The sequence below is a fragment of the Polyodon spathula genome, chromosome 1, assembly GCF_017654505.1.
Source record: "Polyodon spathula isolate WHYD16114869_AA chromosome 1, ASM1765450v1, whole genome shotgun sequence".
Classification (NCBI taxonomy): Eukaryota; Metazoa; Chordata; class Actinopteri; order Acipenseriformes; family Polyodontidae; genus Polyodon; species Polyodon spathula.
In genome coordinates, this window is record NC_054534.1 from 31,448,466 (window position 1) to 31,473,249 (window position 24,784).

The following is a 24,784-nucleotide window of genomic DNA, read 5'->3' on the forward strand; positions in this document are numbered from 1 at the left end:
CGTTGACTTGTGTGTATTCTTCGGTTAAATTAGCTACCAGCCACGGCATTTGGTAAAATGTATTGTTCCACCTACAAGTCCTTGAAAACCATTCAGTCCCCCCCCCCCCCCCAAAAAAAAACAACGACTTTCGTACAATAAACCTACATTCCAGTACCTTCTCTTGCAACTCTGTAAAAACTGCAGGGTTTACTGTACTGTAAATTTGATAGATGGTGAAATCCACCAATCAGATCCCTAAATGGGTTGCATTTCCTGCCGTTCTAACCAATTGAAATGTGTGGTGCTAAATCTCAACCTCTGGATGTCAGCAAACAGAGGGGGAGGGGAGCTGTTGATGGGTGTCAATGTAGTCAGACCTATGGGTCGATTGCTTTTTTCCCACTACAATTCATAATTCTGTTTATTCTTCAAGAAGGTAAATGGAATTCATATACGTTTTTCATATTATTTGGTTAATTCGTGCGCCTCTACTGCGCGTTGCGTCTCTGCTTACCTTTCATTTATTATGTTATGGGGCTACAGTAGAAGTAGCTTCTTGAACTTACTGTTATCGATTTTTTAAAATGAAGTTTCTCATTTAATGTTGACCTTTGTGCTGGGGTCCAATGTAGTTGTTTTAAACTCAGCCATAGTGTGTATTAGTAAATTGCTTGCGGTCTCAGTGTGAACTTTTTAAATTCAGATTTTGAGTTAAGGGCTGGGTAATTTACGCAGTAGTCAGGGGAAGCCATGATCCAATCAGTGGCATTTACAAAATATAATGTAGTTATAAAAACGCAATGGATGTGAAAAAATAGGTTGCTTTTAAAAAAAAAAAAAAAAAAAAAAAAAGAACAACATCAACTTATAGTTCACGTAAGTGTGTGTGTTAAGTGTTCCAGGGGCGTGTGAGGTAAAGTTTGTGTAAGCGAAGTTTGTAATTAGAAAGTTGAGGCCTGCAGAGTATGCTTTTTATTAAAAAAAAAAAAAACCCAGGAAGTCAGAAAACAGACATGTTGTTGATCATTCTGGCATAACGGAGCGAAGGGGAGGTACATAGTCTAACAGAAAGGGACTTCTTATTTTTAAAAAAAAGATTATTGTTGAGATTATTTTTGTTTTTAGTAAAACATTTTTTTTTTTTTTTTAGAAATGTGTTCATAGTACTTGTTAGTCCACTTGAGATTTTTGTGGAAATTCATATGATAAAAGCAGGCCCTTTGAGAAAAATGTAAAAACAATATACACTAATTATATTAATACAATTATGATATCATTATTTATTCAAAGTAATACCAATAATACATAACCAAAATGTCCTATTCAGATTATTATATAATACATTACCACGGCAACCACTTGTGAACGGGTTGATTAGTTTCACACGCACAAAATACTACAAGATAAAAACTCGACATTTATGAACATCTGATGGAAATATACAATTATGGTTTCAATTCATAAAGTACAATACATCAGGTGTCGAATGACATCGTCCTGAGTCTGAGAAGGTGTGACATTTCAAAAATATGGTCTGTTATGCAAAATAATTAGCTTTTAAACTGGTGCTAGTAGGCTTTTGCTCTAATACATATTTAGGCTACTTAAAATGTTAGCGCTAAACAAACTGTTTTCATAAATTAGTATGACTAGAATGAACTTTAATAGAATTTAAGGTGTAAGTCAATCTTTAATATTTAACAGAATTTAAGATATAACAATTTAAGGAATTAAATATGTACATTATATTAATTTAAGGACAGATGAACCATTTAGACATGTGATACTTACAAATGTAAAATACATTACAAATAGTTTTTTTTTTTTTGTTTGTTATTCAACAAATGCAATAATCGATTATTTCATGAATATCATGAAAACCCAGTGTTTTATCTGAAAACATTGCTGATAAATTGGAACACATTATGTACAAACTGGAACACATTTTGTAAAAATAAATAATCCTTATACAGTATGGGGACCCTGAGAATCTAACCTTTTATGTGAGTGATTGTACTTGAAAGTCCCAGCTCAGCTCTGAGAGATAGTATCTCAAAAACTGTAATTGTAGTAGGATTTAACACATTCTTACCCTTACTAGGTACAGTATATAGGCTACAGCACAGAAAGTTGTACTCATAGACCCATGCAACTGTTCAAGGTTTGCTATTATGTCGTACTTGCAGGAGAAGGTAACTGGAGATAACTGCATGCTTAATACACATGCACCTTTCTAACTAGTATATATTGTTTTCATTTTTTCAATAGTTTCTTTCAGACTTTTGAGTGGTGCAGATGTCTACTCCTACAGACCCGTCGGGTGGAATGTCCCACCCTGGCCCTTCTCCAGGGCCGGGTCTGTCTCCTGGGCCTATTTTAGGTCCCAGTCCTGGACCAGGTCCATCTCCAGGGTCAGTCCACAGCATGATGGGGCCAAGTCCCGGGCCACCCAGTGTTGCACACAACATGCCAAACCAAGGATCTGGAGATTATCCACAAGATAGCATGCACCAGATGCACAAGGTACTGTATTGATTGTTTTCAGTGTTTCCCTAGTGATACCAAAACATCTGACTGCAGAATAACTGTCTAAGTATAAGCTGTAAATACTATGGAATGCTTATAGAATTTATTTATTTATTTATTTCAATCAGGCTCCAGTCCAGACAGACAGTGGTTGAAAGTTATTGAATGGCTTACTGCACTGTTAGTTAACAGCTATATCATTTCTTGAAAAATGACTCTAATTTGAGTAACATTATTGCAATAATATTAATACCATTCTTAGTTATTAATATGTGTTACTGATCACATAACCAGATAAATAACTAGATTAAAAAAAAATAGATTGATATACATCAGGCCACTTTATTTTCTACTGTTTCAGAAAATACAGGTCTGTGTCTCAGTCAAGGGGAAAAAAAAAGACATTTCTCAACATCTTGAACTTTTTTTTTTTTTTTTTTTAACAGTTTGTACTTTTGATAAATGCTGCTTTCATTTTTCCACTAGCTGATGGAAGGTATGCACGACAAGGGAATGGGGGAAGAAATGCATTTTGGCCAGATAAAGGGAATGGGAATGAGATCCCTTCATGCTGGAATGGGCCCACCACAGAGTCCGATGGATCAGCATAGCCAGGGTATCTACCTTACTACAATTGCAGTAATACTGCTACTGCAGTAATATTTAGAATCGACCAAAATCACACTTTTCATTACTGATAGTGGTAAAATACACTTCTAAAAGGTTGATTGGAAAGGTAGTCTAATCTATTTTATGCTCCTTGCATTTGCACTAGCCCAGTGTCATTCCACATTGTGGACATGCAATATAACAGCAGTCAAAAAAGAGAACATGCAATATTCACCCTTTTTAATAAAAATGACTTGTAATAAATTTATCCTTGTCTTTGAAGGTTACTTGTCCCCTCACCCATCACCCATGGGTGTTCCTGAACATGTTCCCAGTCCAATGTCAGGAGGTGGTCCCACACCCCCCCAGATGACTCCCACCCAAACAGGCCCTATGATGCCTGTGGATCCCCAGGTGATGGCTCAGCAGCAGCAGAGTCGCAGCGCTTCTCCTTTCAGTTCAGTTCAGCTGCAGCAGCTTCGTGCTCAGATCCTGGCTTATAAAATCCTTGGCAGGGGGCAGCCGTTACCAGAAAACCTGCAGCTTGCAGTACAGGGAAAGAGAACACTGCCGGTGATGCAACAGCAACAAGTTAGTTCTGCCTATAATAGGCCACCTGGTAAGTGTTGCAACAATTCAGGTAATATCCAGGTACTGAAAAATGGTTGTCATTTAAATTCTGGTTTTGGCCTTGCATGCATCAAGGTCAATATTCAGTAAGCAATATTTATTTTGCCAGCTACAAACTTACAGCACCCTCAAGATAACTTTCTGAAACTCTGTGTCCATCTTCTGCAGAAATACAATATTGCAGGTGTTTCTATGGTTTATACAACTCCTGTAGGGTTTGGGAAACAGGGGACTGTGAACATGCAAAGAAACAGCATTCACTTCGGGTAGCCTACACATGCTGTAAAAGAAAAACAAGTTCTTTCAGGGTGTCAGTACATATACAGTAAGGTAGCTTTTTTTATTTGTTTACAGGTTTAGTGGTTTAAAAAATAAATGATATTTTAAATTTTACAAGGACTTGGGCACTAAACAGTATAAAATCCATATCTGATATTTTTCACAGACCTTAATTCAATGATTTGTAATGTATGCACTTGCTGTACTGTTAATAAGTGGGTCAGTAAAACCCTGGGGTACTGTAAAACACAAGCAAGATTTAAAAATAAATGAAGTGTGACTATTGAATTCTTCCACTGTTTAAATAATTAAGAGGAGTCCCCGTTATTATATGATGAACCTGCAGTGCCCATGGGAATTTGTCTATAGATACTGCTCAAGATGCCGTTGATTACGTGAATGTTACTGACTGACATGCCGTGTGACAACTATATTTTAGGTATGGGTATGCACGCTATGAGTGTGCCTCAGGCAGGATTGTCTTCAGCACAAGGAATGTCAGGACATGTTCCTAATATGGGTCCTAAGCCATGGCCAGAAGGTATGGAATCTGTGCACTACTATAGTATCTGGATGTCCAGTGTTCTACTTCATGTTTTGCATGGTCACCATTAAAATGTTACTGTTATGTTTTTTTTTTTTAATGATAACTTTTAAAATATTTCAATTTCTTTTAGCTTTAGGGCAAAATGCTATAGCATATCAAAAGCAGTAGTGTTCTGCAGTATAGTATAGGAAACTTTATTTCTATTTTTTATATGGGTAATTTCATTATTTTATAATTGTTACTTGAAAAGAGTCAGTATGTAGTAGAAACAATGAAAGGGTTGATATTTGTAGTTATACGCTGAATCTGTTGCTTCACACATATATCTTCTTTCTTAGGCCAGAGTGCAGATGTCCCGAGTACTCCTCAGAAGCTTCCAGTGCCAGCTACAAGTGGAAGGCCTTCTCCTGCACCCCCGCAGGCTCCTAGCTCTGCTGCAGCTATGTCAGGAACCTCACTGCCCCAGCAGCCTCCTGGCCAGCCATCTTCCACTATTCAGCTCCAGCAAAAACAGAACCGGATAACACCCATTCAGAAACCACAGGGGCTGGACCCTGTGGAGATACTTCAAGAACGGGAGTACAGGTACGCGATGCAAAAGTAATATAAAAAACTTGGGTCTAAGTTATCTGGTGCGGAACCAGAAACTTGGCCTCTATGTCTCTAAAGTGGTAATATCTTTGATCGCTCAGTGTCCGTCATTGTATTGCTGTTATTGTTCACATATGCACATTACTCAATTCATTTTTCCTCCCAAGGCTTCAAGCTCGGATTGCTCATAGAATTCAAGAGCTTGAGAACTTACCTGGTTCCTTGCCACCGGATTTGCGAACAAAAGCTACTGTAGAGCTGAAGGCCTTAAGACTTTTGAATTTCCAGCGCCAGGTACTGTTTTGTTTGTCAGTACGTTTATAATAACAGTGATAAATAAATCCCCACCTAAGTATGTTACAGTGTGTTTGTAGACTAATGTTTCTTCCAAGATACACTATAACATATGCTGTGAATTCGCTTAGTTTAGGTTATTATGTGCTTATACTTTAGCTTGTGCCACAAAAGGAACAAACCCTGTTGTATACTTGATGAACCTGTAAAGCAGTTGAGACATCTTGGCAGAAGGCCCACATTAAAACCATACTGTCTGTCCTGACACATTCAGTTACAATACATTATATTTTACAGTATTATGCTTACTCTTTCCAAAAATGAACATCTTAAAAACCTTATGTTAGTAGCCCCCTATTTGCCCGTCACTCTTTGTATTGTCTTTTTACAGTTGAGGCAAGAGGTGGTAGTATGCATGCGCCGGGACACTACCTTGGAGACAGCCCTGAACTCAAAGGCATACAAGCGGAGTAAGCGCCAGACTTTGAGAGAGGCCCGTATGACAGAAAAGCTGGAGAAACAGCAGAAGATTGAACAGGAGAGAAAACGCAGACAGAAGCACCAGGTAAAGAAATCATGTGACATTTGTTATATCCTGCATCAGTCCTACCTTTATTGTTTCTGAAACTATTATGTGTTTTCTTTTCATTTTTCTAACACATTTTTAGGAATACCTAAACAGCATACTGCAGCATGCAAAAGATTTCAAAGAATATCACCGTTCTGTCACGGGCAAAATTCAGAAGCTTTCCAAAGCCATTGCTACCTGGCATACCAACACAGAGAGAGAACAGAAGAAGGAAACGGAGCGGATTGAGAAAGAAAGAATGAGGAGACTGATGGTATGTAACTAGATTATATTGAAGAATCAAAATAACATTGCAGTTAGGTACTGTGCTTTCCCACAGAAACATATTTTAAAGTTTAAAAGTATTAGCCTTTCCGTTATAAAAGTTTACTATAGTAATAGCGTAGTAAAGTGTAGTAACGCATAGGTAGGCATTGAAAGCCCAGAGGTATATTAAAGCATAAAAAAGTTAATAATGGTAAATGCATAATATAAACATGGAAAACTGCAAAATTACTGTGGTAAACGTTTAAAAACGGTGGGTTGTTCTAACAGCAGAGTTGGGAGGCATAAATATGTTTAAAAAAATAGTTACATTTTATTAATTTGGTTTACATAATTTTGAGGTTTTTTTGTTACATTCTCTAGTTCATACTTGTTGTTGAAATAACACCAGCTAGCTTTGTCAGAAAATAATGAACACTGCCTAGCAAACGCACCGTTTGATAACTACTAGAGGGAGCTGCGGTGCTTTATGTTGGCAGCTCTTAAGAGCCTAGGATAGTTCATTAGATTGTGCTTACTGTAGGTATAGTTCAATTTAGATTTTTTCTATTCAAAGTATTTTATTTGATGGTTGTTAGACTCCCCAAAACATTAAAGAAACAAAGGTTAGTCACACCATGAGATATACGTTGTTATGTCATGGCCAGGGAAGTGAGCTTGTTACCATTTGGCAATAGTGATTTAAAGATAACTTTGGGTTCCAAACTGTTTTAGGCGGAAGATGAAGAAGGGTACCGTAAACTGATTGACCAGAAGAAGGATAAGCGCCTGGCATACCTGCTACAACAGACTGATGAATATGTGGCTAACCTGACTGACCTGGTCTATGAGCACAAGGCAGCCCAGGCTGCCAAAGAGAAGAAGAAGAAGAAGAAAAAGAAGAAGGTTTGTAATACCTAGTAATTCTTGGAAGTATTATTATTATTAGTAGTATTATAATAATAATAATAATAATAATAATAATAATAATATATATATAGGTAGTAAGTAGTACTATTTACACTGTTATTATTAGTATTATTAGTAAGACTGGTCTGTCTGAATAAACAGTTAAATTCCAAAACTTTTTTTTTTTTTAAATTATGTACAAATATTAACATTCTTCTAATTATATACATTTTTATTGACAGAAAGTAGAGGACATTGGAGAAGGAATGGATAGTAGCCTGGGCCCTGATGGAGAAGTATGTTTCTATTTCAAAAATAGCAATATTGTATTTTTGTTAAAAGAAGATTTCACTAATTTATTTTTTTTAAAAGTACAGTTATGTTATTTTTATGAAAAAAATAGATTACAATTTGTACAGTTCATATTGTACATTTATTCTTTACCGTATGAGAGGCCGGGATGTTGAACTTGGCATTCATGATGTTTTGATAATCAAACAAACTGCTATTTAACCCTTTTGAGGACCAAGCATTTTTCAGTGGGATACTCCCCCAGGACCAGGTGTTTTTTGGCTGTAGTTGACTCTATTCCTATAAAAAATCATTAAAACTCTGTTTTTTACAGTAGCATCTTGCAAATGGTGTCCTTTTTTTCAGAGCACTCGGAGGAACGTTATAAAGTACTTCAGAAACCATATAAACTTTTTTTTTTTTTTTTTTTTAAGTAATTTTTATTGTGTATTCTGCTTAGAGAGTATAAAAATTAATTATTCTATGAGCCGAGGGACCTTACAATGCTTCATAAAAGTTTTGTTGAAAAATACTGATGTTTGGGCAGACATTGTTTCACTTGAGTGATTGCAATTACATAATACACGTTAATTCTCAGGGTCTTTATAAGCAATAATGGATGCTACTGTCAATTTATTTTCTCAAAATAAATATTTATAAATAAAATAATAGTTACTAATTTCATTATTATCAGTAATAAGGAAAGAAAAAAACTTACCTGATACACTTACACTTGTATATTAAAACACATGAGACAGAAGATATGTTCTAATATAATTATAAGTCAAATACATCAGATTCGCAGTGTTTCCCCTTTTTTTATTCGCGCTAAAAAAGTTCCTGTGATGTTTCGTTTCTGCTTTTGTCTCTGCCGGGCTGCTGTAAACTGTCTCCGCCCTTTAGACACTAAGTGCCCCTCTCAGTGACGTCACATTGAAAAAAAAAAAACAGGACGTGAACGTGAGTCTCTCCCTTATCTATTGATATGCGTTTCAAGCTTGTTTGCAAAGTATGGTGGCCCTGTAAGTCATCAAAACAAATTGCTTTTTTAATCGTGTTTACACGATCGCGGTCCTAGAAGCCCACTTCAGTATGATCGTGTTTACATGCTCCCGGTCCTTAAAGGTTAATTAGTTTTTGTATCAAATGTTCTGTCAGATTTATTTAAAGGCCTTATTCCTGTTTGCAGCCAATAGATGAAAGCAGTCAGATGAGTGAACTTCCAGTTAAGGTTATTCAAACGGAAACTGGCAAAGTCTTACAAGGAACAGATGCACCAAAATCCAGCCAATTGGAGGCCTGGCTAGAAATGAATCCTGGGTATGTATTTTTAATCAAACTGTCTCAAACATGGAATTGTTGGGGTAAAAGAAAAATACATATTTTGATGTACTGTACATTTGTGAATGTAAGTGAAATTAGAAAATACACTGATCTGCAATGTATGTACATTTATGTGGTCACGTGACATGAGATGATGTAATCCACTATAGTTATTATTATTATTATTATTATTTTATTTAGCAGACACCTTTATCCAGGGTGACTTTCATAGACTAGGGTGTGTGAACTATGAATCAGCTGCAGAGTCACTTACAACAACGTCTCACCTGAAAGACGGAGCACAAGGAGGTTAAATGACTTGCTCAAGGTCACACAATGAGTTAGTGAGTGAGCTGGGATTCAAATTTTCATTAACCACCGGACCACATAGCCTCACCCAGTTATAAACTGTGTGAGAGCAGAAGGATCTCTGTGACTTCAAAAGGGACATGGTGGTGGGTGGCCATGCAGCCAGCTAGTCCTTCATTGCAGTGGTTTCATTGACCAGCATGTTCATTAGGTCAGCTTGGTGTACCTAGAATGATTATGTTTTCAGAGACACTGCCACAAAGCAGAACTTCAGTCACAAGCAGGTTTTGGCAGATCTAGCCAACAGAAGTGTGAAATATATTGTGAATACGTACTACAGTGGCCTGAATCACAGGCCGTGGACAAGACACATCTTTTCCCACTCAGACTTTGTCCAGTCCGTGTACTTTGGCCATTTTTTGGCACGGTAAGAAATTCAAGGTTATACTGAGAGGGACTGAATGGTTTTTATTATTAGTTCTAATTCTCTTTTAGCTATGAAGTTGCCCCTCGTTCAGACAGTGAAGAAAGTGAATCAGAATATGAGGAAGAGGTATGTACTTTATTTAATAGTGTTGTTTGTTTAGCAGCTAGATCATTCTGCTTTGTTTTTGAGCTTTAAACACAACATCTATACACAGCAAGCATATTGAAGAATTATATTTGATACCACTTTAAAGATTTGCTATGGAGAATCATTGACAAACTCACTGTTTAAGAGGGGAAGAATACTTATGGGAAACACACATATAATTGGATTAAAAAAGAAACAACAACATTTGCACATTCAGAGGGAACAAATAATTCTTCAGAATTTTGCATTGGTATGTGTAGTCAAGTTAGTTTTATCAAGGATGTGCCACTGTAATATATATTTGATGAATCTGATTTTAATAACTCTGCATAGGATGATGAAGGAGAGCTTTCAAGACCTGAATCAGAAGAAAGGAAGATGCTTGATCCAAACAGTGATGAGGTTACAGAAAGAGCTACCAGCCATATCATTGAGTATGTTTTTAATAATAAAAAAATACTACTCTTGTTGTTATTCTCTAAAAAATGGTTCCATAAAGAAAATGTTGTGAAACTACGAAGTTTAAACTTTATTGTATTTTACTAAATGCTTGTATTAAAAATGAAGATATCACTGAAGATTTTTGACATTGTATTTGATATTGAGACGATAAACAACTATTTAAACAAAAGGTTTACACAAATAAATCTTTTAAAACATAGATTTACATTTTTATGAACGTGTTCAGTAAAAGCAACATTTTTTTTTTTATATAATAAACGTGTATTCTCATCAGGTCTGTCAAGCAGGATGTAGATGATGAATATAGAATGCAAACTGGCGAAATATGCATCCAGTCATACTATGGAGTGGCCCATGCAGTCACAGAAAGGGTGGAAAAACAGTCTTCTCTATTGGTTAATGGAAGTTTGAAACACTATCAGGTGAGACAAATATTGAAACATCAGCATGTGAAAATAACAGCAACAATTGCATTAATTCATTCATATTTTTGTGGTCTTGTTAATAACACCCATTTAGCATATTTCTATATCCCATTTATCGTGTCAAATTTAATGTCATACATTTATTACCACTGTTGATTTTTGTTTTCCTCTTTCAGATTCAAGGTTTGGAATGGATGGTTTCCTTATATAATAACAATCTGAATGGAATCCTAGCTGATGAAATGGGTCTTGGAAAGACTATTCAGACCATTGCTCTCATCACTTACCTGATGGAACACAAGAGACTCAATGGGCCCTACCTTATCATCGTGCCGCTTTCGTGAGTAACAGTCTTTTTGTTCGGTCTATATCCAGCAATGTTTTACTTGTTTGTACACAAGACTAGACTTGAGTAGCAATAGCCTCCACTGTCACACTGTATGAAACTTGCAATAGAGACTTTTTACAAGATGTTTATTTATTAAACTTTAAATGTAGGTCACATTGAGTTACTTTTCCACTGTACTGACACTTAAAGGATACAATGTCTTTTTCAGTGATTATTATATTGAACTTCTGCTTTTCAGAACCTTGTCCAACTGGGTGTATGAATTGGATAAATGGTCACCTTCTGTGGTGAAGATTTCTTATAAGGTTAGTTATTCTGTGCTGTCTGCTAAAAGTTATCTTAAACTTCAGTAGCAGTTTATATGACTGTCTGTGCTTCCTCGTCCCTCCATCTAGTTATTCTTGAACTGCTGAATGACCAATCAGTGTTGGCACATATAAGTAAAAAACTTAAGTTTGAAACCAGATGCACACAAAAATACATCTTTGACTGGCCATATGGTCCTATTAATAGGTTTTTACTATAGCCTGTCAGCTGCTGGGCAATGCTTATTCAATTTTTTAAACCATCCAGGCTCCTAAAACTCACATGGATTCTCAAGTTGTAAAGCGCTGAATATGAGATTTAAAAAAAAAAAAAAAAACTTTTTATACATAAGTCAATATTTCTGCCAACTTTCCTTTAGTTTTGTCAAACCCGGTATTGTCTGATAAGGTACGTTTATCAGGATTTATGAACTCACAAGTGAAATGACATCATCACACAACACAGTGACTGAACATATCAAAACATAACATAGTGTATAAATCCAATAACCCTAATAGTTGATGTAATATTGTTCATATTTATCTTTTCTTCAAGGGTACACCAGCAATGCGCCGCTCACTTCTTGGACAGCTTCGAAGTGGAAAGTTCAATGTTCTTCTGACCACATACGAGTACGTCATAAAGGATAAACAGATTCTTGCTAAGGTAAAATTGTTTTACACACATACTGAATACCATACAGCTTTTCAGAAGGGCTGTAAGACGGTATTGCAGTAATAGGTTATAGTTGATGACATTTTAGTATTTCTGTTTGAACTGAAGTCAGTCTGTTTTTGCCTTAGAAGAATGTTAGACTTGTTGATGATTTTTTCAGATCCGCTGGAAGTACATGATTGTAGACGAGGGGCATCGCATGAAGAATCACCACTGTAAGCTAACTCAAGTGCTCAACACCCATTACGTTGCCCCTAGACGACTCCTCCTGACAGGAACTCCACTTCAGAATAAACTCCCCGAACTCTGGGCTCTGCTGAACTTCCTGTTGCCCACAATCTTCAAGAGCTGTAGCACTTTCGAACAGTGGTTCAATGCCCCCTTCGCCATGACGGGAGAACGGGTAAATTGCCTTAATAGCAGTTTCATAGCAGTTCCGAGTGAAGCTTTGTTTTCTGTCTATGAAATCTTATATAATATTTGAGTTTTGTTTTAAACATCTAATTTCCGTGGAAGGAGGTTTACACAGGCATTGTAACTAGTTATGGAAATTAGGGAAGTGCAACAAAATGTAATATGGCTAAAAAATATTTTTTATTTTGTAATAGAAGCATGTAATAGATGACGCATGTAATAGTTTTATTGATTTTATAAGAAGTCCAGACAGCTGAGAGGAAAGGTACAGTGTCTGTGGTAAAAACTATTGATTATCCACAGTGTGTCACATTTTAGAGTTTGTATAGACAACCGCTAGAAACTTGCTTAGAACAATCTTTAGCTCATGTTAACGAGACTATTAGAATATGGCATTACGTGGAGATGCTTGTCGCTGTCTTTATGTACGTACATGATAGAAAGTAACACTCACGGCGTAATACTGGGTCTACAGGTAAGCAGCTTTCTTGAATGCTAGAAACCACACATCCACCAACTAATAGAAATACAGTAAAACTGATAACAAGTGCTGTTGAAATACAGTAATCAGAAACAGGAATTCATGTTGCTTATGCTCAATGTTTGAAAGTAGAGCCCCTTTGTATAGAATGCAAACCATGTTTATATTGGTTGCTTGCAATAATTACTGATAATTAGTTTTTCAAATTCTGTCTCATCAAAACAAAAGGTTGATTTGAATGAGGAGGAGACTATTCTGATTATCCGACGTCTGCACAAAGTTCTGAGACCCTTCCTTCTGAGGAGACTGAAAAAGGAAGTCGAATCGCAGTTACCTGAAAAGGTAAGTATCAGGGGTTTTCTTTACAACCAAAACAACAACACGTATGTTTGTCTTCATGTAATATGTTGGTTCACTAACAAATAACTAAATTATGTAAATGACATTCTCAGGATTCTACAGACATATGTCTGTTAAGTGTTTATTGCTGTATTAATTAAAAGAAATGACGATGGGGAAATGTAGTTTGCTTCAGAAAAGGTTTCATAATTTATTGCTCATATTTTGACGCTTTCATTTTTAGGTGGAGTATGTGGTCAAATGTGACATGTCAGCTATACAGAAGGTTCTGTACCGGCATATGCAAGCCAAAGGCATCCTGCTCACAGATGGCTCAGAGAAAGACAAAAAGGTATAGTTGCCCCAGTTCATTTTTTCTTTAGCTGAAACACAAAATATACAAACTACAAAACAGTAGGAAAGCCTCTAGTAAAGGTACATCACGCTTACACACACTTTTTAAATATCTGGACCTCTGGAGTCAATTCAATCAGATATGGTAGGTTCTACTGTATGTAGATAATAGCCACCCCCAAAACTTGTAGCTGAAAGTAATATTTTAATAATTAAGTTAAAGTTTTTAATAAGCGTGCGCAAATAATGCCTGAGGGGAAATATTGCGGCTCACGTGAAAAAACTGCCTAGAAGTTGTTACTCTGTGCATCAATGATTTAATGCTCCCTCTGCAATAATTCCTGTGTAATGTTGTAATGTATTTTCTTTTGTTTTGGCCAGGTTCCAGTTGCATTTGTATTGTTCAGATTATTTTATTAAATTATTAGTTGTTAGAATTAATACAGCAAAAAAATAAAATGATTAGTTGGTACTCTGTTTTTGTACTGCACAGCTAACGCTACTGTAGCTTTAACTGGAAGACCTTACGCACTGTAAGTCACGGGATACTTTGAGCAAGTGTCTTTGAGCTCTGTATTCTAATGGTGTAACCAAAAGCAACAAACCTGTGCCAAGGAAATAAATATTGAACAGAGAGATCTCATTTGGACATTGTTTATACATTTCATGAACCCAGCTTGCTCCTCTGAAGAGTACATAAAATTTACGAGCCAACATCTTTAATTTCGCCCCTGCCTACCCCTCACCCCCCACTCTCCACCCCACTTTTGCTTCAATGATAACTTTACGCCCCTTAATTCCCTTATAGATTGCAGTCATTTTCTGTTTTTTGCAATAACATGTCTTTATTTTTTAGGGTAAAGGAGGAGCCAAGACCCTTATGAACACCATCATGCAACTGAAGAAGATTTGTAACCACCCCTATATGTTCCAGCATATTGAGGTGTGTATTGTATATAGCTGCAAATAATTGATACAGAAATATTTCTTAGATTTAATTCTAACTTTCTTGAGAGTGGAAATGGAAAACATTTAATAATGAGTTCTTAATATGCCACACTTTTAAGTATATTGCCTCTTGTCCCTTTAAATTATGTCAATTGAAATAATTTACCGATTTTAGACTGAGATTTATTTTGTCAATTAAACAATTCAAAACTCAGACTTGGACAGGAAAGGCTGTTGTTTTTCCACTCCTGCCTTAACCCTTTGCAGTCCATTTATTCGGCGCTTGTCAGGCACGTCAGGTCCGATTTATTTTCACAGGCACTGTTTATTTTACACATGTTGTTTTAATTTTTATTGATTTTTTTCAGAGTAAAACAGGTTTAAAAGGCACTGAATCGCAAAAGTACACTCGGTACTGTATCTCCAGCCAAACCCATCTACCTTGTTCGCTGTATTTTTCACATACCTCTTTATAGATGTTCATACTGATAAATCCTCATATGATCATTAGTTTTAGGACCAAACTTCTCAATAATGTGATCCAAGTCATTGTTTTATTACTATAACATCTCAAAAAGCTCTGCAAATGTCTGTGATATTCTTTGAGTGCTGGATGCAGAAGCAGCTATCTCCTTTGTTTATGTCCTTGTTATCTCTGTGGTGCATGGGACTATCAAATACGTCCCCCTTTGAAAGGCTGTTGAAAGGTTTTCTTAACTTTTTTCCAGAGAAAAAATGACTAGAGACCTGTGCTTTACGTCTTTTTGACGATGTCGGACAGGGCCTGACATCGGACTGGAAAAGGAAAATTAGGACATAGGACTGCAGAGGGTTAAATGTATTTGTCTAGCTTACTTGCAAACCAGTTACCTGTTGTGCCACAGATTGGTATGACAAGTTAACACACTGATACAAGTGTTTGTCAGCAGTGTTTATGATCATTTAAAATATTACCTCAGTCTTCACTTTTTCACTTTCCCAATATCTTCTTAGGGGATTTTGTGATAACAGAACCATATTGTTAACAATTTATTTTCACAGGAATCATTTGCAGAACACCTGGGCTACCCGAATGGTATCATCAGTGGGTGAGTGTAATTGAGCATTTAGATTTTAGAGGTTTTTGTTGCATTTATATGAACCCCTCATCCAATTCTGTAACTTGTTATTCATATGGAGAAGCAAAAGGTTTTGAAACTAGGTACCGGTCATGGTCATCTCCTGAGTTCTGCCTTTGCTTGTCCCGCAATGGCTATATGATCAGTCCAAATATGATGATGCTTGTATTCCATTAGGTAGTTTCAAACTTCCAAGTTGTTTCTACAATAAATCTTTACCTCAATAGCAATCCAAATTAAACTTTAGTTTAATATATTTCCCCTGTCAGACCTGACCTGTTTCGAGCCTCTGGCAAGTTTGAGGTACTGGATCGCATTCTGCCAAAGCTAAGAGTAACAAACCACAGAGTTCTTCTCTTCTGCCAAATGACTACCCTGATGACCATTCTGGAAGACTATTTTGCTTATCGTAACTTTCTCTACCTGCGCCTGGATGGTAAGCTGCAAAAACATAATATCTCTGTTAAACCAGCTTATAATGTGCAATATTTGGAAGGTAATAATTAAACAGTTCAAGGAAAGTTACATTTATGAATGACATATTGACATTGTTTTGATCCAAATAGGATTCCAGTAACGCACGCTAGACAGAAGAAATTGTACTGCTTTAGCTGACGGTAATGAAGATATGTACAACATAAAAATGGTTTACATTTCCATATCAGCAACAAATGCCAAGGCTTGGTCCTCACATTTTTGAATGCAAGGATAACATTGCACTTGAAATTGAACATTGATCTTAAATGTGTACCGGTATTGACTCCCTGTACTGTCTATTTGACGTAATCATTAATCTGGTGTGCTACTTAGTGCAGTGATTTCATTTCCCTGCTTTCATCTGTCTGTTTGATTTGATTTACTCTAGATTGGCATTCAGTGTATCTATGTGTCTTTTATTTTAATAAATCTTTAAACCTATAAACTTATCTTGTCAGCTAGGTTTTTTAACTGTTTCTTAAGACGCGTGATTGCAAGACGCAAATTAAAAATTTTAGTTTGAATGAATACATCTGTGTTTAATTTCAGGCCAGCAAATGACACTAAAATATTACCAGGATCATAAAATATCAGTGCTAATGTGGTGTTGCCAAATGGTGATGCAGTAACAACAGGGGTCAAATGTTTTAGATGGGGGGCATGAGAGCAGGTTAGCAGGTCATTTTGTTGTTGAAAGGTCTTTTAATCTCTGCTGTTGCTCTATTCCCTAGGTACAACAAAGTCAGAGGATCGTGCTGCTCTGCTGAAGAAGTTCAATTGTCCAGGCTCTCAATACTTTATTTTCCTGTTAAGTACAAGAGCTGGAGGCCTTGGTTTAAATCTTCAGGCCGCTGACACTGTTGTTATTTTTGACAGCGACTGGAACCCACATCAGGTTTGTATTTTAGCAAACATCTTAATGGTATAACATTCTCAAACAAAAGACATCAACAAGTAAATTACAGTTCTATCAAGTAAAACAATTAATTACATCATTTAGCAAATTTGGCAGTCTGTTCCAAAGAGGCCCAAGATTAATTACATAGAGAAGCTGAATGCAACAGAGAAAGGCTGTTCGCTGGCAGAGCAGATACAGACGATTGAGAGAACTAGGACATGCTCTTGAATAAAAAGAGAGCTTTCATTATATTATCAATACTTTCAAAATGTATTCTTTCCAAATATTACAACCTTCACTTCCCACTCTGGGGGACTCGTTTTAAATCTCTGTGAATGATTTTAATTAAACAATAGAATGGCTTGCATGCTGCTTATCCATAAAGTTCAAAAACATAACCCCCTGAAAACTGAAAGTAAATCAGTAAACTAAATGTTGGTGCAAGAATAACCATTGAAGTTGTTAATTTTCTGTGACACTTTCCTTTGCTTTTTGTCCGTTCAGGACTTGCAAGCCCAGGACAGGGCTCACCGCATTGGACAGCAGAACGAGGTGCGAGTTCTGCGTCTCTGTACTGTAAATAGTGTGGAGGAGAAGATCTTGGCTGCTGCCAAGTATAAGCTCAATGTCGATCAGAAGGTTATTCAGGCAGGAATGTTTGACCAGAAATCTTCCAGCCACGAGCGAAGGGCCTTTCTGCAAGCTATTATGGAGCACGAGGAACAAAATGAGGTAAGTAAATAGTAAAGCTACTGCTCACATTGTTATAACTTCTGATTCCAGAATGTTAAAAGGGTACTGTGTAGAGCAAAAATTCACAAGCATTTCATCAGTCAGGTAAAGAAGGCAACATTAGATTATTGCATGGTTTAATATCACTGACAATTACTTGACATTTGAGTCATTTACATGTAAATACATCAATTGAATTAGGCTGAAAGAGTGTTTTTATCGGAGTCCTATTAGTGCCACCTGTAATTAAATAGCACTTTATGTTAATTAACAAGTCTTTTATTTTTGTAATTTTATAGTTAATTCATATATCGGGCTGTATGTACTAATATTACTTATGTGTTCTTAAGTACTGCAAATTCGTAGCCTCCTTCCTTCATAGAATTTTGGCGCGTGATGTACTAAATAGCTCTTTTTTCATGAACAACTACCGTTATATTACTGTAAGTTTACGAACAGCATAGATTACTGCTCATTATACAGGAGAGATCAGAATTTGTATGTTATTATGAATTGATTCATAACAGTGAAAGTCAAGATTTAGAACTTTGTTCTGGCAAAGATGAATAGCAAACAGGAAGAAGTAGTAGGCTATGTAATCGGATCGAGCTATGGCTTCTGCAGACGCCGACCGACCTTGATTGAACGATGGCAAATTTCCACAAAGACGACATTTACCTGTTAGTTAGTGAAATGAAAGCAACTTTTATAACAGGAACTATTATTAACACTAAATGGGGCCAAAAAACATTAAGAAACGAAACATGGAAAGAAATAACTAACAAAATAAATTCACTGAGACCAGCTAGGATTTAATGTGAAGGAACCCCCACCCTCAAAAAAAAGAAAAGAAAAAAACATGGAGCACTGCTGCAACAAACCTTTGGAAAATAAATACATCATCAGCAAAATCTGAACCAGTCAAAAACATTTTTATTTTCTTCAACAAAACATATTCTAACAAGACAGTACAAGATTCAAGATTAATTTGATTAATGATTTGATTTAGTTAATATTGAAACATACTGATGTCTTCAAATTAGTCACAGACCTATTAATCATAGGCATCAACTGATATGGAATGAGTACAGTAAATTATAAGTACGAGCGAGTTTGACTAAGAGCTGTTAAAACTTATAGTAAATATTTGCTTATATGAATAAAGTCCAGTAAGAACATGCAGTAAGTATGATAAATGGATGAAAATGATTTCGAATAACAGCAATTACAAAAAACGTGAGTACTGTTGTTACAGTAAAATCAAATACAAGATACAGTAAGTAGTTATAGATAGGAGCAGTAGTAGTGAGGCAAGGTATGGAGCAATTCAGTACAACTACAAGCTGTACTGGTACAATTGAGTGTCATATAGTCCAGTATGGTCGAGAGTTGTGATGTTTATAGATACTGTCTGAACGGGTGTGTCCTGAGGAGGCGCCGGAAGGTGCTCAGGGACTGAGCTTTCCTGATATCTGTGGGTAGATCGTTCCACCACTGGGGGGCAAGGGTGGAGAAGGAGTGGGCTCTGGAAGCAGGGAAGTGGAGAGGGGGTACAGCTAGTCTGCCAGAGGTGGAGGAGCAGAGGGGGCGAGAGGGGGTGTAGGGAGAAATGATAGACTGGAGATAGGAGGGAGCAGAAAGGTCAAGACGGCGATATGCGAGCACATGAGTTTTAAACTGGATGTGAGCAACGATAGGGATCCAGTGCAGAGAGCAGAGCAGCGGTGTAGCTGGACAGGATGGAGTTGCAGTAATCAAGGCGGAACAGTACCAGGGCCTGAACTAGGAGCTGTGTGTAGTAGGTGAGGAAGGGCAGAATTCTGCATATGTTGTAGAGGAAGAAGCAACAGGAGTGTGCCAGAGTAAAGATGTGTTGAGAGTAGAAGAGGGAGGGGTCAAGGGTGACACCAAGGTTCTTGGTGGATGAGGAGGGAGAGAGGGTGGTGGATTTGAGCGGAATAGAGAGAGAGCAGTGTGGGAGGAAGAGGGGGGAAGAAAAGGAGGTCTGATTTGGAGAGGTTGAGTTTGAGATGATGTGAGTGCATCCAGGAGGAGATGGCCGAGAGACAGGTAGAGGTATGGAATGAAATGTCGGAGTCAGAGGTGGGGAAGGAGAGGAAGATCTGGATATCATAAGCGTAAAAGTGATACGAGAAGCCATTGGAGGAGATGAGGGGACCCAGTTAGTGGGAAAACAGGAGGGGTCCCAGGCCTGAGCCTTGGGGAACACCTGTCGAAAGAGAGCAAGAGGTGGAAGGTGAGCCATGCCAGAACACCTGGTACATTCGCTCGGAGAGGTAGGAGAAGAACCAGGCAAGAGCAGTGCCGGAGAGTACCAGGTCACAAGGGAGGACAGGAGAAGAGTGGCCAACTGTGAAAAGGCAGCGGAGAGGTTGAGGAGAATAAGGACAGGAGAGGGAGGTGGCAAGAGCAGAGAGTAGAGAGTTCGAGACAGAGAAGAGCTGTTTCAGAGGAATGTGCTAGACGAAAACCAGGTTTGAAGGGGTCGAGCAGAGAATGTGTTGACAGGAAAGTAGAGAGCTGTTGGTGTACCGCTTGCTCGAACGTTTGAGAGGAACGGGAGGAGGAAGACAGGACAGTAGTTCTGGAGGGATGAGAGATCCAGTGAGGGTTTTTATTGATTTATTTTTTAAGATGGGGGTGATGTAGGCTTGTTTGAAGGCAGAGGGGAAACAGCCAGAGAGCAGAAAGGTGTTGAGGAGAGAGGAAATAAAAGGGAGTAGAGCAGGGGCAGCAGCCTGAAGAGGTGAGTGTACAAATGCATTTGTTACAAGTCATAAGCAAAAACATAATTCTATCACACTTAACAAATTAATATTGCAAAAGCATGTTAATTTAAGAATATCACAGAAAACCTTTGTTTTAGTCTATGCATATTTTAGTTTATATTTTAGTGTAAAGGAAAAAAATACAGTACATGCAGGCTATGCAAGTAAATACTTTTCGGTGTATTTCAGTTGTCTGTGCACTACATAATTACTGAGAAGAAAAGATTTCATTTTGTGTTTAATTAAAGAACTCTGCAATGATTTGTTTCCATGCTTCCCCTCATTAACAAAACACCTTAACATATAAAATAAACCAACACAAGTTTCACATATGAACAGGTAGTTTAATCTACACCAGCATGCATAAAATAACCAGCACAAAAAATTACTTTCGTACATCGCAGGTAGGTCTGTGAAGTCACAAAAACCTACAAAGTCAAGATACGAAAGAAAAATCAATGATACATAGAGCCCATTGTGTGTAGAGTGGATATTATTGCATGTTGTTTGCTACTTGTAGTGTTACTGGAGAAGATATATTCTGGGATTATGTGCATTAGTTTGTATTAGTTCTGTTTGATAATTTCAGTGTAATAGTTTGGTATGTCTACTTGATTGCTTTTTTGAGTTATTCCCATCTGCTCAATTGATCTCAATAGAAAATAAAACATCTAACAATGCATTTACTTCACTTTCGTGTATATATGTTTGTACATATTTGTCAAATACCAGGGAGCGCCGTATTTTATTATTAACAATGACAGTACTTAGATTCAGTGGATGAATTGAATTAACCCTATAGTCTTTTCACATGTATCTTTCAAACTAATTCATTTTAATTACTTTTCTTTGGAAAGTAACTTTAAATAAAAAGCTAGATCTTGCCTAAGGCTTTCATCTGCTCAAGCATCCATGTTAAAACGGTGTTTTCAACACACTGGCACTGGTTCAGCATGTGTTTTATCAAATAGGCTTCAGACTTGGCCTAAAAAAAACTACAGAGGAAGAATTTGGTCACTGTTAACAACTGTTTGTGGTCTTTTTTGTGGCCATTTTTTAAATTACAGTAACTAAAGTGTAAAAAAAAAAAACACAAAAAAAAAAAACAATAGCGTATCTAGATTGTTCATGAACCATATGAAAATAAGATGTAAACAAATGTATTTTGCATAGAATATTAAATTTAATATCAAATCGGTCTTTTGAGAGAACAAAATGTGTGTGGTTTTACAGGTTCTGCATCTTTGGTTTTTGCAAAGAAGTCGTGTTGTATATTTTTTAACTTAAGGTAGAATTTAGAACTGCATTTTGAAATGTCCTCACTCATGTTTTCAATAAAATGAATCCAATACAAATTGATAATTTAATTTCACCCTTTTTAATTTAGTAACATGCCACATACACACACATCAAGGTTCTTTGTCCAGATATTTCTGATAATTAACTGTTATCAGTACATCCAGACAACTCCGTGATTGATTGTATATCTGACACCTCAGGTTTAATACACCATGTATTAAACCAATTAATTCCAATAATCCTCCCAAAGAGAAACGAGGTGTAAAGAAAGGTCCTTCCTGCTTATCTTTGTAAGCCCTGGTGTTCCAATGAAAGCCAATAGAGGCTGGGGAAAGATCTGGTTTATGTCATTTGGGGTATCTGTAGTTGATAATTTAGAAAGGTTTAGTTGACAACACAATGGAATCATGTTAAATTGTGTCAGAATTTATTGTAAAAACTGCTTATACAATGAAGTACATTTGCAGACTTTACAATCACAAATTTATTTTGGAAAACGTAGATGACTGAAAACAAACACAGAGGATGAAAGAGTTGACACCCCTTTGACAAAATTCTTGTCAAAAATGGTAATACATTCATAATGCAATATACAGTAACATTGCAGTTTGCTGGAGCGATATAATTTAAATGGCACCAAACGATGTGACATGATGTAAATTCAATACATACATGTAGAATAAATTATGTTCATTTTACATCTATACCAATGAATTATCACTTTTTTATGATTATTGTAAAATTTATCAGGGGATGGCTTGCTACCTTATTGGCTATCTGTTCCATTAACATTTTTCAGTCAAAAGATGCTACTCAGGATAAAGACATTCTTTATATGTATTGTTTTTTCCCCATTCTATTGTTCACGTTGATGAAGGACGAAGACAGCGTCCGGACAGCAATGGTAAATAAATATTTTACCTCAATAATCTTTGTCATCTACGTTTTCTAGAATTAAAATGAGTTGCTAGTTGCATAAATATGCTAAACAGTACATTTTATGGCCAGATCAAGTGAATGTGCATTACTGCTTTTCTGTCAGAACAAAATATTTGTGCATCATTGTGCCTTTATTAATGAATGGAGAGTGGTTGTCATGATTGTTGCATGAGCGATATACTCTATCTCACTGCTGAACCAATTCTCACGTTACAGTCGCAATCTGGAATCCATCATTCTAGAGAAGTTTTAATTGAAATGCTGAACTCGGCTCCCAATTTATAACCAGAGTTAAATATAGTAGTTGAAGATTGACGTGATAAGGGTATTTCGGCTGGAAGAGTTGATGCTGATGGTTTTTGCTATCGTAAAATGGCTTGCATTGCATTTAAGATTTATTTTTTATTTCTGTGTTGCGCCAGTGATTGTAAGAATTTCACACTAGGAGTACTAGGTTTTCACTAGTCAGAGTACAGTTACACTGCACTGATGAGTCCCAAACAAGGTGAAACATGTATAGAGTAGCTGTACTCTGACTTTTAAAATGCTGTGAATGTTGAAGCCTTTTGACGACTTTCACGTGACTTGATTGGCTCTTGTAATGCTGACATTTGCATATCCCGATTACTAATATTAAATAAGGTAGACATTTTAATATTGTGACAGTGTGGCTGATATACAGTGTTCTTTTAATATCCAGGAACGTATACATTCAGCAGAAACTGGCAAGTATTTGACATTTAGACAAGTAAACATGATTTGGTGTATGAACAATTCATTTTGAAACATAATGGGAAATGATGTGGTGCCAAAAAGGCTACTTGTCGTTTTGATATGCATTTTTTCTTAAAATAATAGTGTTAGTGTTGGGACGATAATGGAATTTTTCTATCATGATTATCATCTGAAAAATTATCACGATAACTAGTTTTATTGTGGGAATTCATTTTTGGTGCTTTTGAAACTTTAAAATTCCAGCCGCAATGTATTATTTTTAATATCTTTCAAAACATGTAATTGTTTTTTTTTGTCTCAGTGCTGACCCCCGCCCCCCCCCCCCAAAAAAGCAGCCTTTTAAGTTTTTGTTACTTTTAGAGCTTAGCTTACACTCATACTCATTATTTTCTCTAATCCTTTACATTCACAAGAATTTAACTTAAAGCTTTATGCACTCAGTAGTAGCACGTTTGTGTTCCTCCTTTAACATAAGTGCACGAAAGCAAGGCTCAAGTAACGTGATGCTCTGGAGAATCACAGTGAAACTGGCACATCTCTACTTGATTGTCCGCTTAAGCCTTTTTAGCCTGGGACTCTCACTCTCCTGTGAAGTAAGCAGACTGTCAAGACATGACTACACAGGTTGGAGGGAGGATGCAGTGACATGCTGTTCCACAGTGAAGGTGTCAGGAAACCAAAGCTTGCTGTCTTTTGCAAGCACTGCTTCCTGCTTCGCAAGAAACCATCATAGCTGCTGTAGAACCCCAACGAGCAAACACATCCTGTAAAAATAATAAATAAAGTTAGGTGCATATTTCATAGTCTGGGTTCTTTATTTTTGCTTTTGAAATAAAATTGTAATAGACTTCATAATCATTTTTTTTTAAATTTCTGTGTTCTGTTCACTTAAACATTTCCAGCAATAATTCATATGAAGTGTTGGTATTTAAAAAAAAACAAAAAACAATTGTGCTTAATTTCAGGTAGTTCAGAGTCTCTTACATAGTAAAATAAGTTAAATCCTACTTGCATGTATTTCTAGCTTTGTACAGTATCATCTTGAAACAAGTACAACAAATAGGTGGCCCGTTTCAGACTTCATTCAAAAATACTGTTTTGTATTTTTTTTCATAACAAGTTTTAGTTGGTCCCCATCCTGAAAATCTGTGTCTCCCAATATATATATATATATAATATATATATATATATATATATATATATATATATATATATATATAATCTATAGCATATTGTTTAATATATATAATAACTAGTTGTGATATAAAACATATAGAAGTGATCGTTAAAACAAAATTCGGAATACAAAGTTGATCAACACTCTATTTTTCTTTATCTCACTGTGCAT

The 24,784-nt window shown here is 36.5% G+C and overlaps 1 protein-coding gene across 2 annotated transcripts in view; it reads left to right on the plus strand.

Moving 5' to 3' along the window:
• The first annotated feature begins 316 nt into the window (after positions 1–316).
• LOC121317260 (probable global transcription activator SNF2L2) overlaps positions 317–24,784 on the plus strand; it is a 46,371-nt gene continuing 21,903 nt past the window's right edge. The window contains exons 1-27 of one of the 2 annotated variants that reach the window (XM_041252997.1): positions 317–418; positions 2,251–2,505; positions 2,995–3,124; positions 3,401–3,736; positions 4,466–4,567; positions 4,912–5,158; positions 5,332–5,458; positions 5,850–6,023; positions 6,127–6,300; positions 7,026–7,196; positions 7,442–7,495; positions 8,680–8,810; positions 9,618–9,675; positions 10,030–10,130; positions 10,433–10,580; positions 10,760–10,923; positions 11,171–11,237; positions 11,794–11,904; positions 12,074–12,316; positions 13,037–13,150; positions 13,392–13,499; positions 14,358–14,444; positions 15,491–15,537; positions 15,837–16,003; positions 16,776–16,939; positions 17,447–17,674; positions 22,640–22,666. In XM_041252997.1, coding sequence (XP_041108931.1) covers positions 2,278–2,505; positions 2,995–3,124; positions 3,401–3,736; positions 4,466–4,567; positions 4,912–5,158; positions 5,332–5,458; positions 5,850–6,023; positions 6,127–6,300; positions 7,026–7,196; positions 7,442–7,495; positions 8,680–8,810; positions 9,618–9,675; positions 10,030–10,130; positions 10,433–10,580; positions 10,760–10,923; positions 11,171–11,237; positions 11,794–11,904; positions 12,074–12,316; positions 13,037–13,150; positions 13,392–13,499; positions 14,358–14,444; positions 15,491–15,537; positions 15,837–16,003; positions 16,776–16,939; positions 17,447–17,674; positions 22,640–22,666 — 3,708 coding nt within the window. In that variant the 5' untranslated portion in view covers positions 317–418; positions 2,251–2,277. The remainder of the gene's footprint in view (positions 419–2,250; positions 2,506–2,994; positions 3,125–3,400; positions 3,737–4,465; positions 4,568–4,911; positions 5,159–5,331; positions 5,459–5,849; positions 6,024–6,126; positions 6,301–7,025; positions 7,197–7,441; positions 7,496–8,679; positions 8,811–9,617; positions 9,676–10,029; positions 10,131–10,432; positions 10,581–10,759; positions 10,924–11,170; positions 11,238–11,793; positions 11,905–12,073; positions 12,317–13,036; positions 13,151–13,391; positions 13,500–14,357; positions 14,445–15,490; positions 15,538–15,836; positions 16,004–16,775; positions 16,940–17,446; positions 17,675–22,639; positions 22,667–24,784) is intronic. The other variant, XM_041253006.1, reaches the window with a different exon arrangement.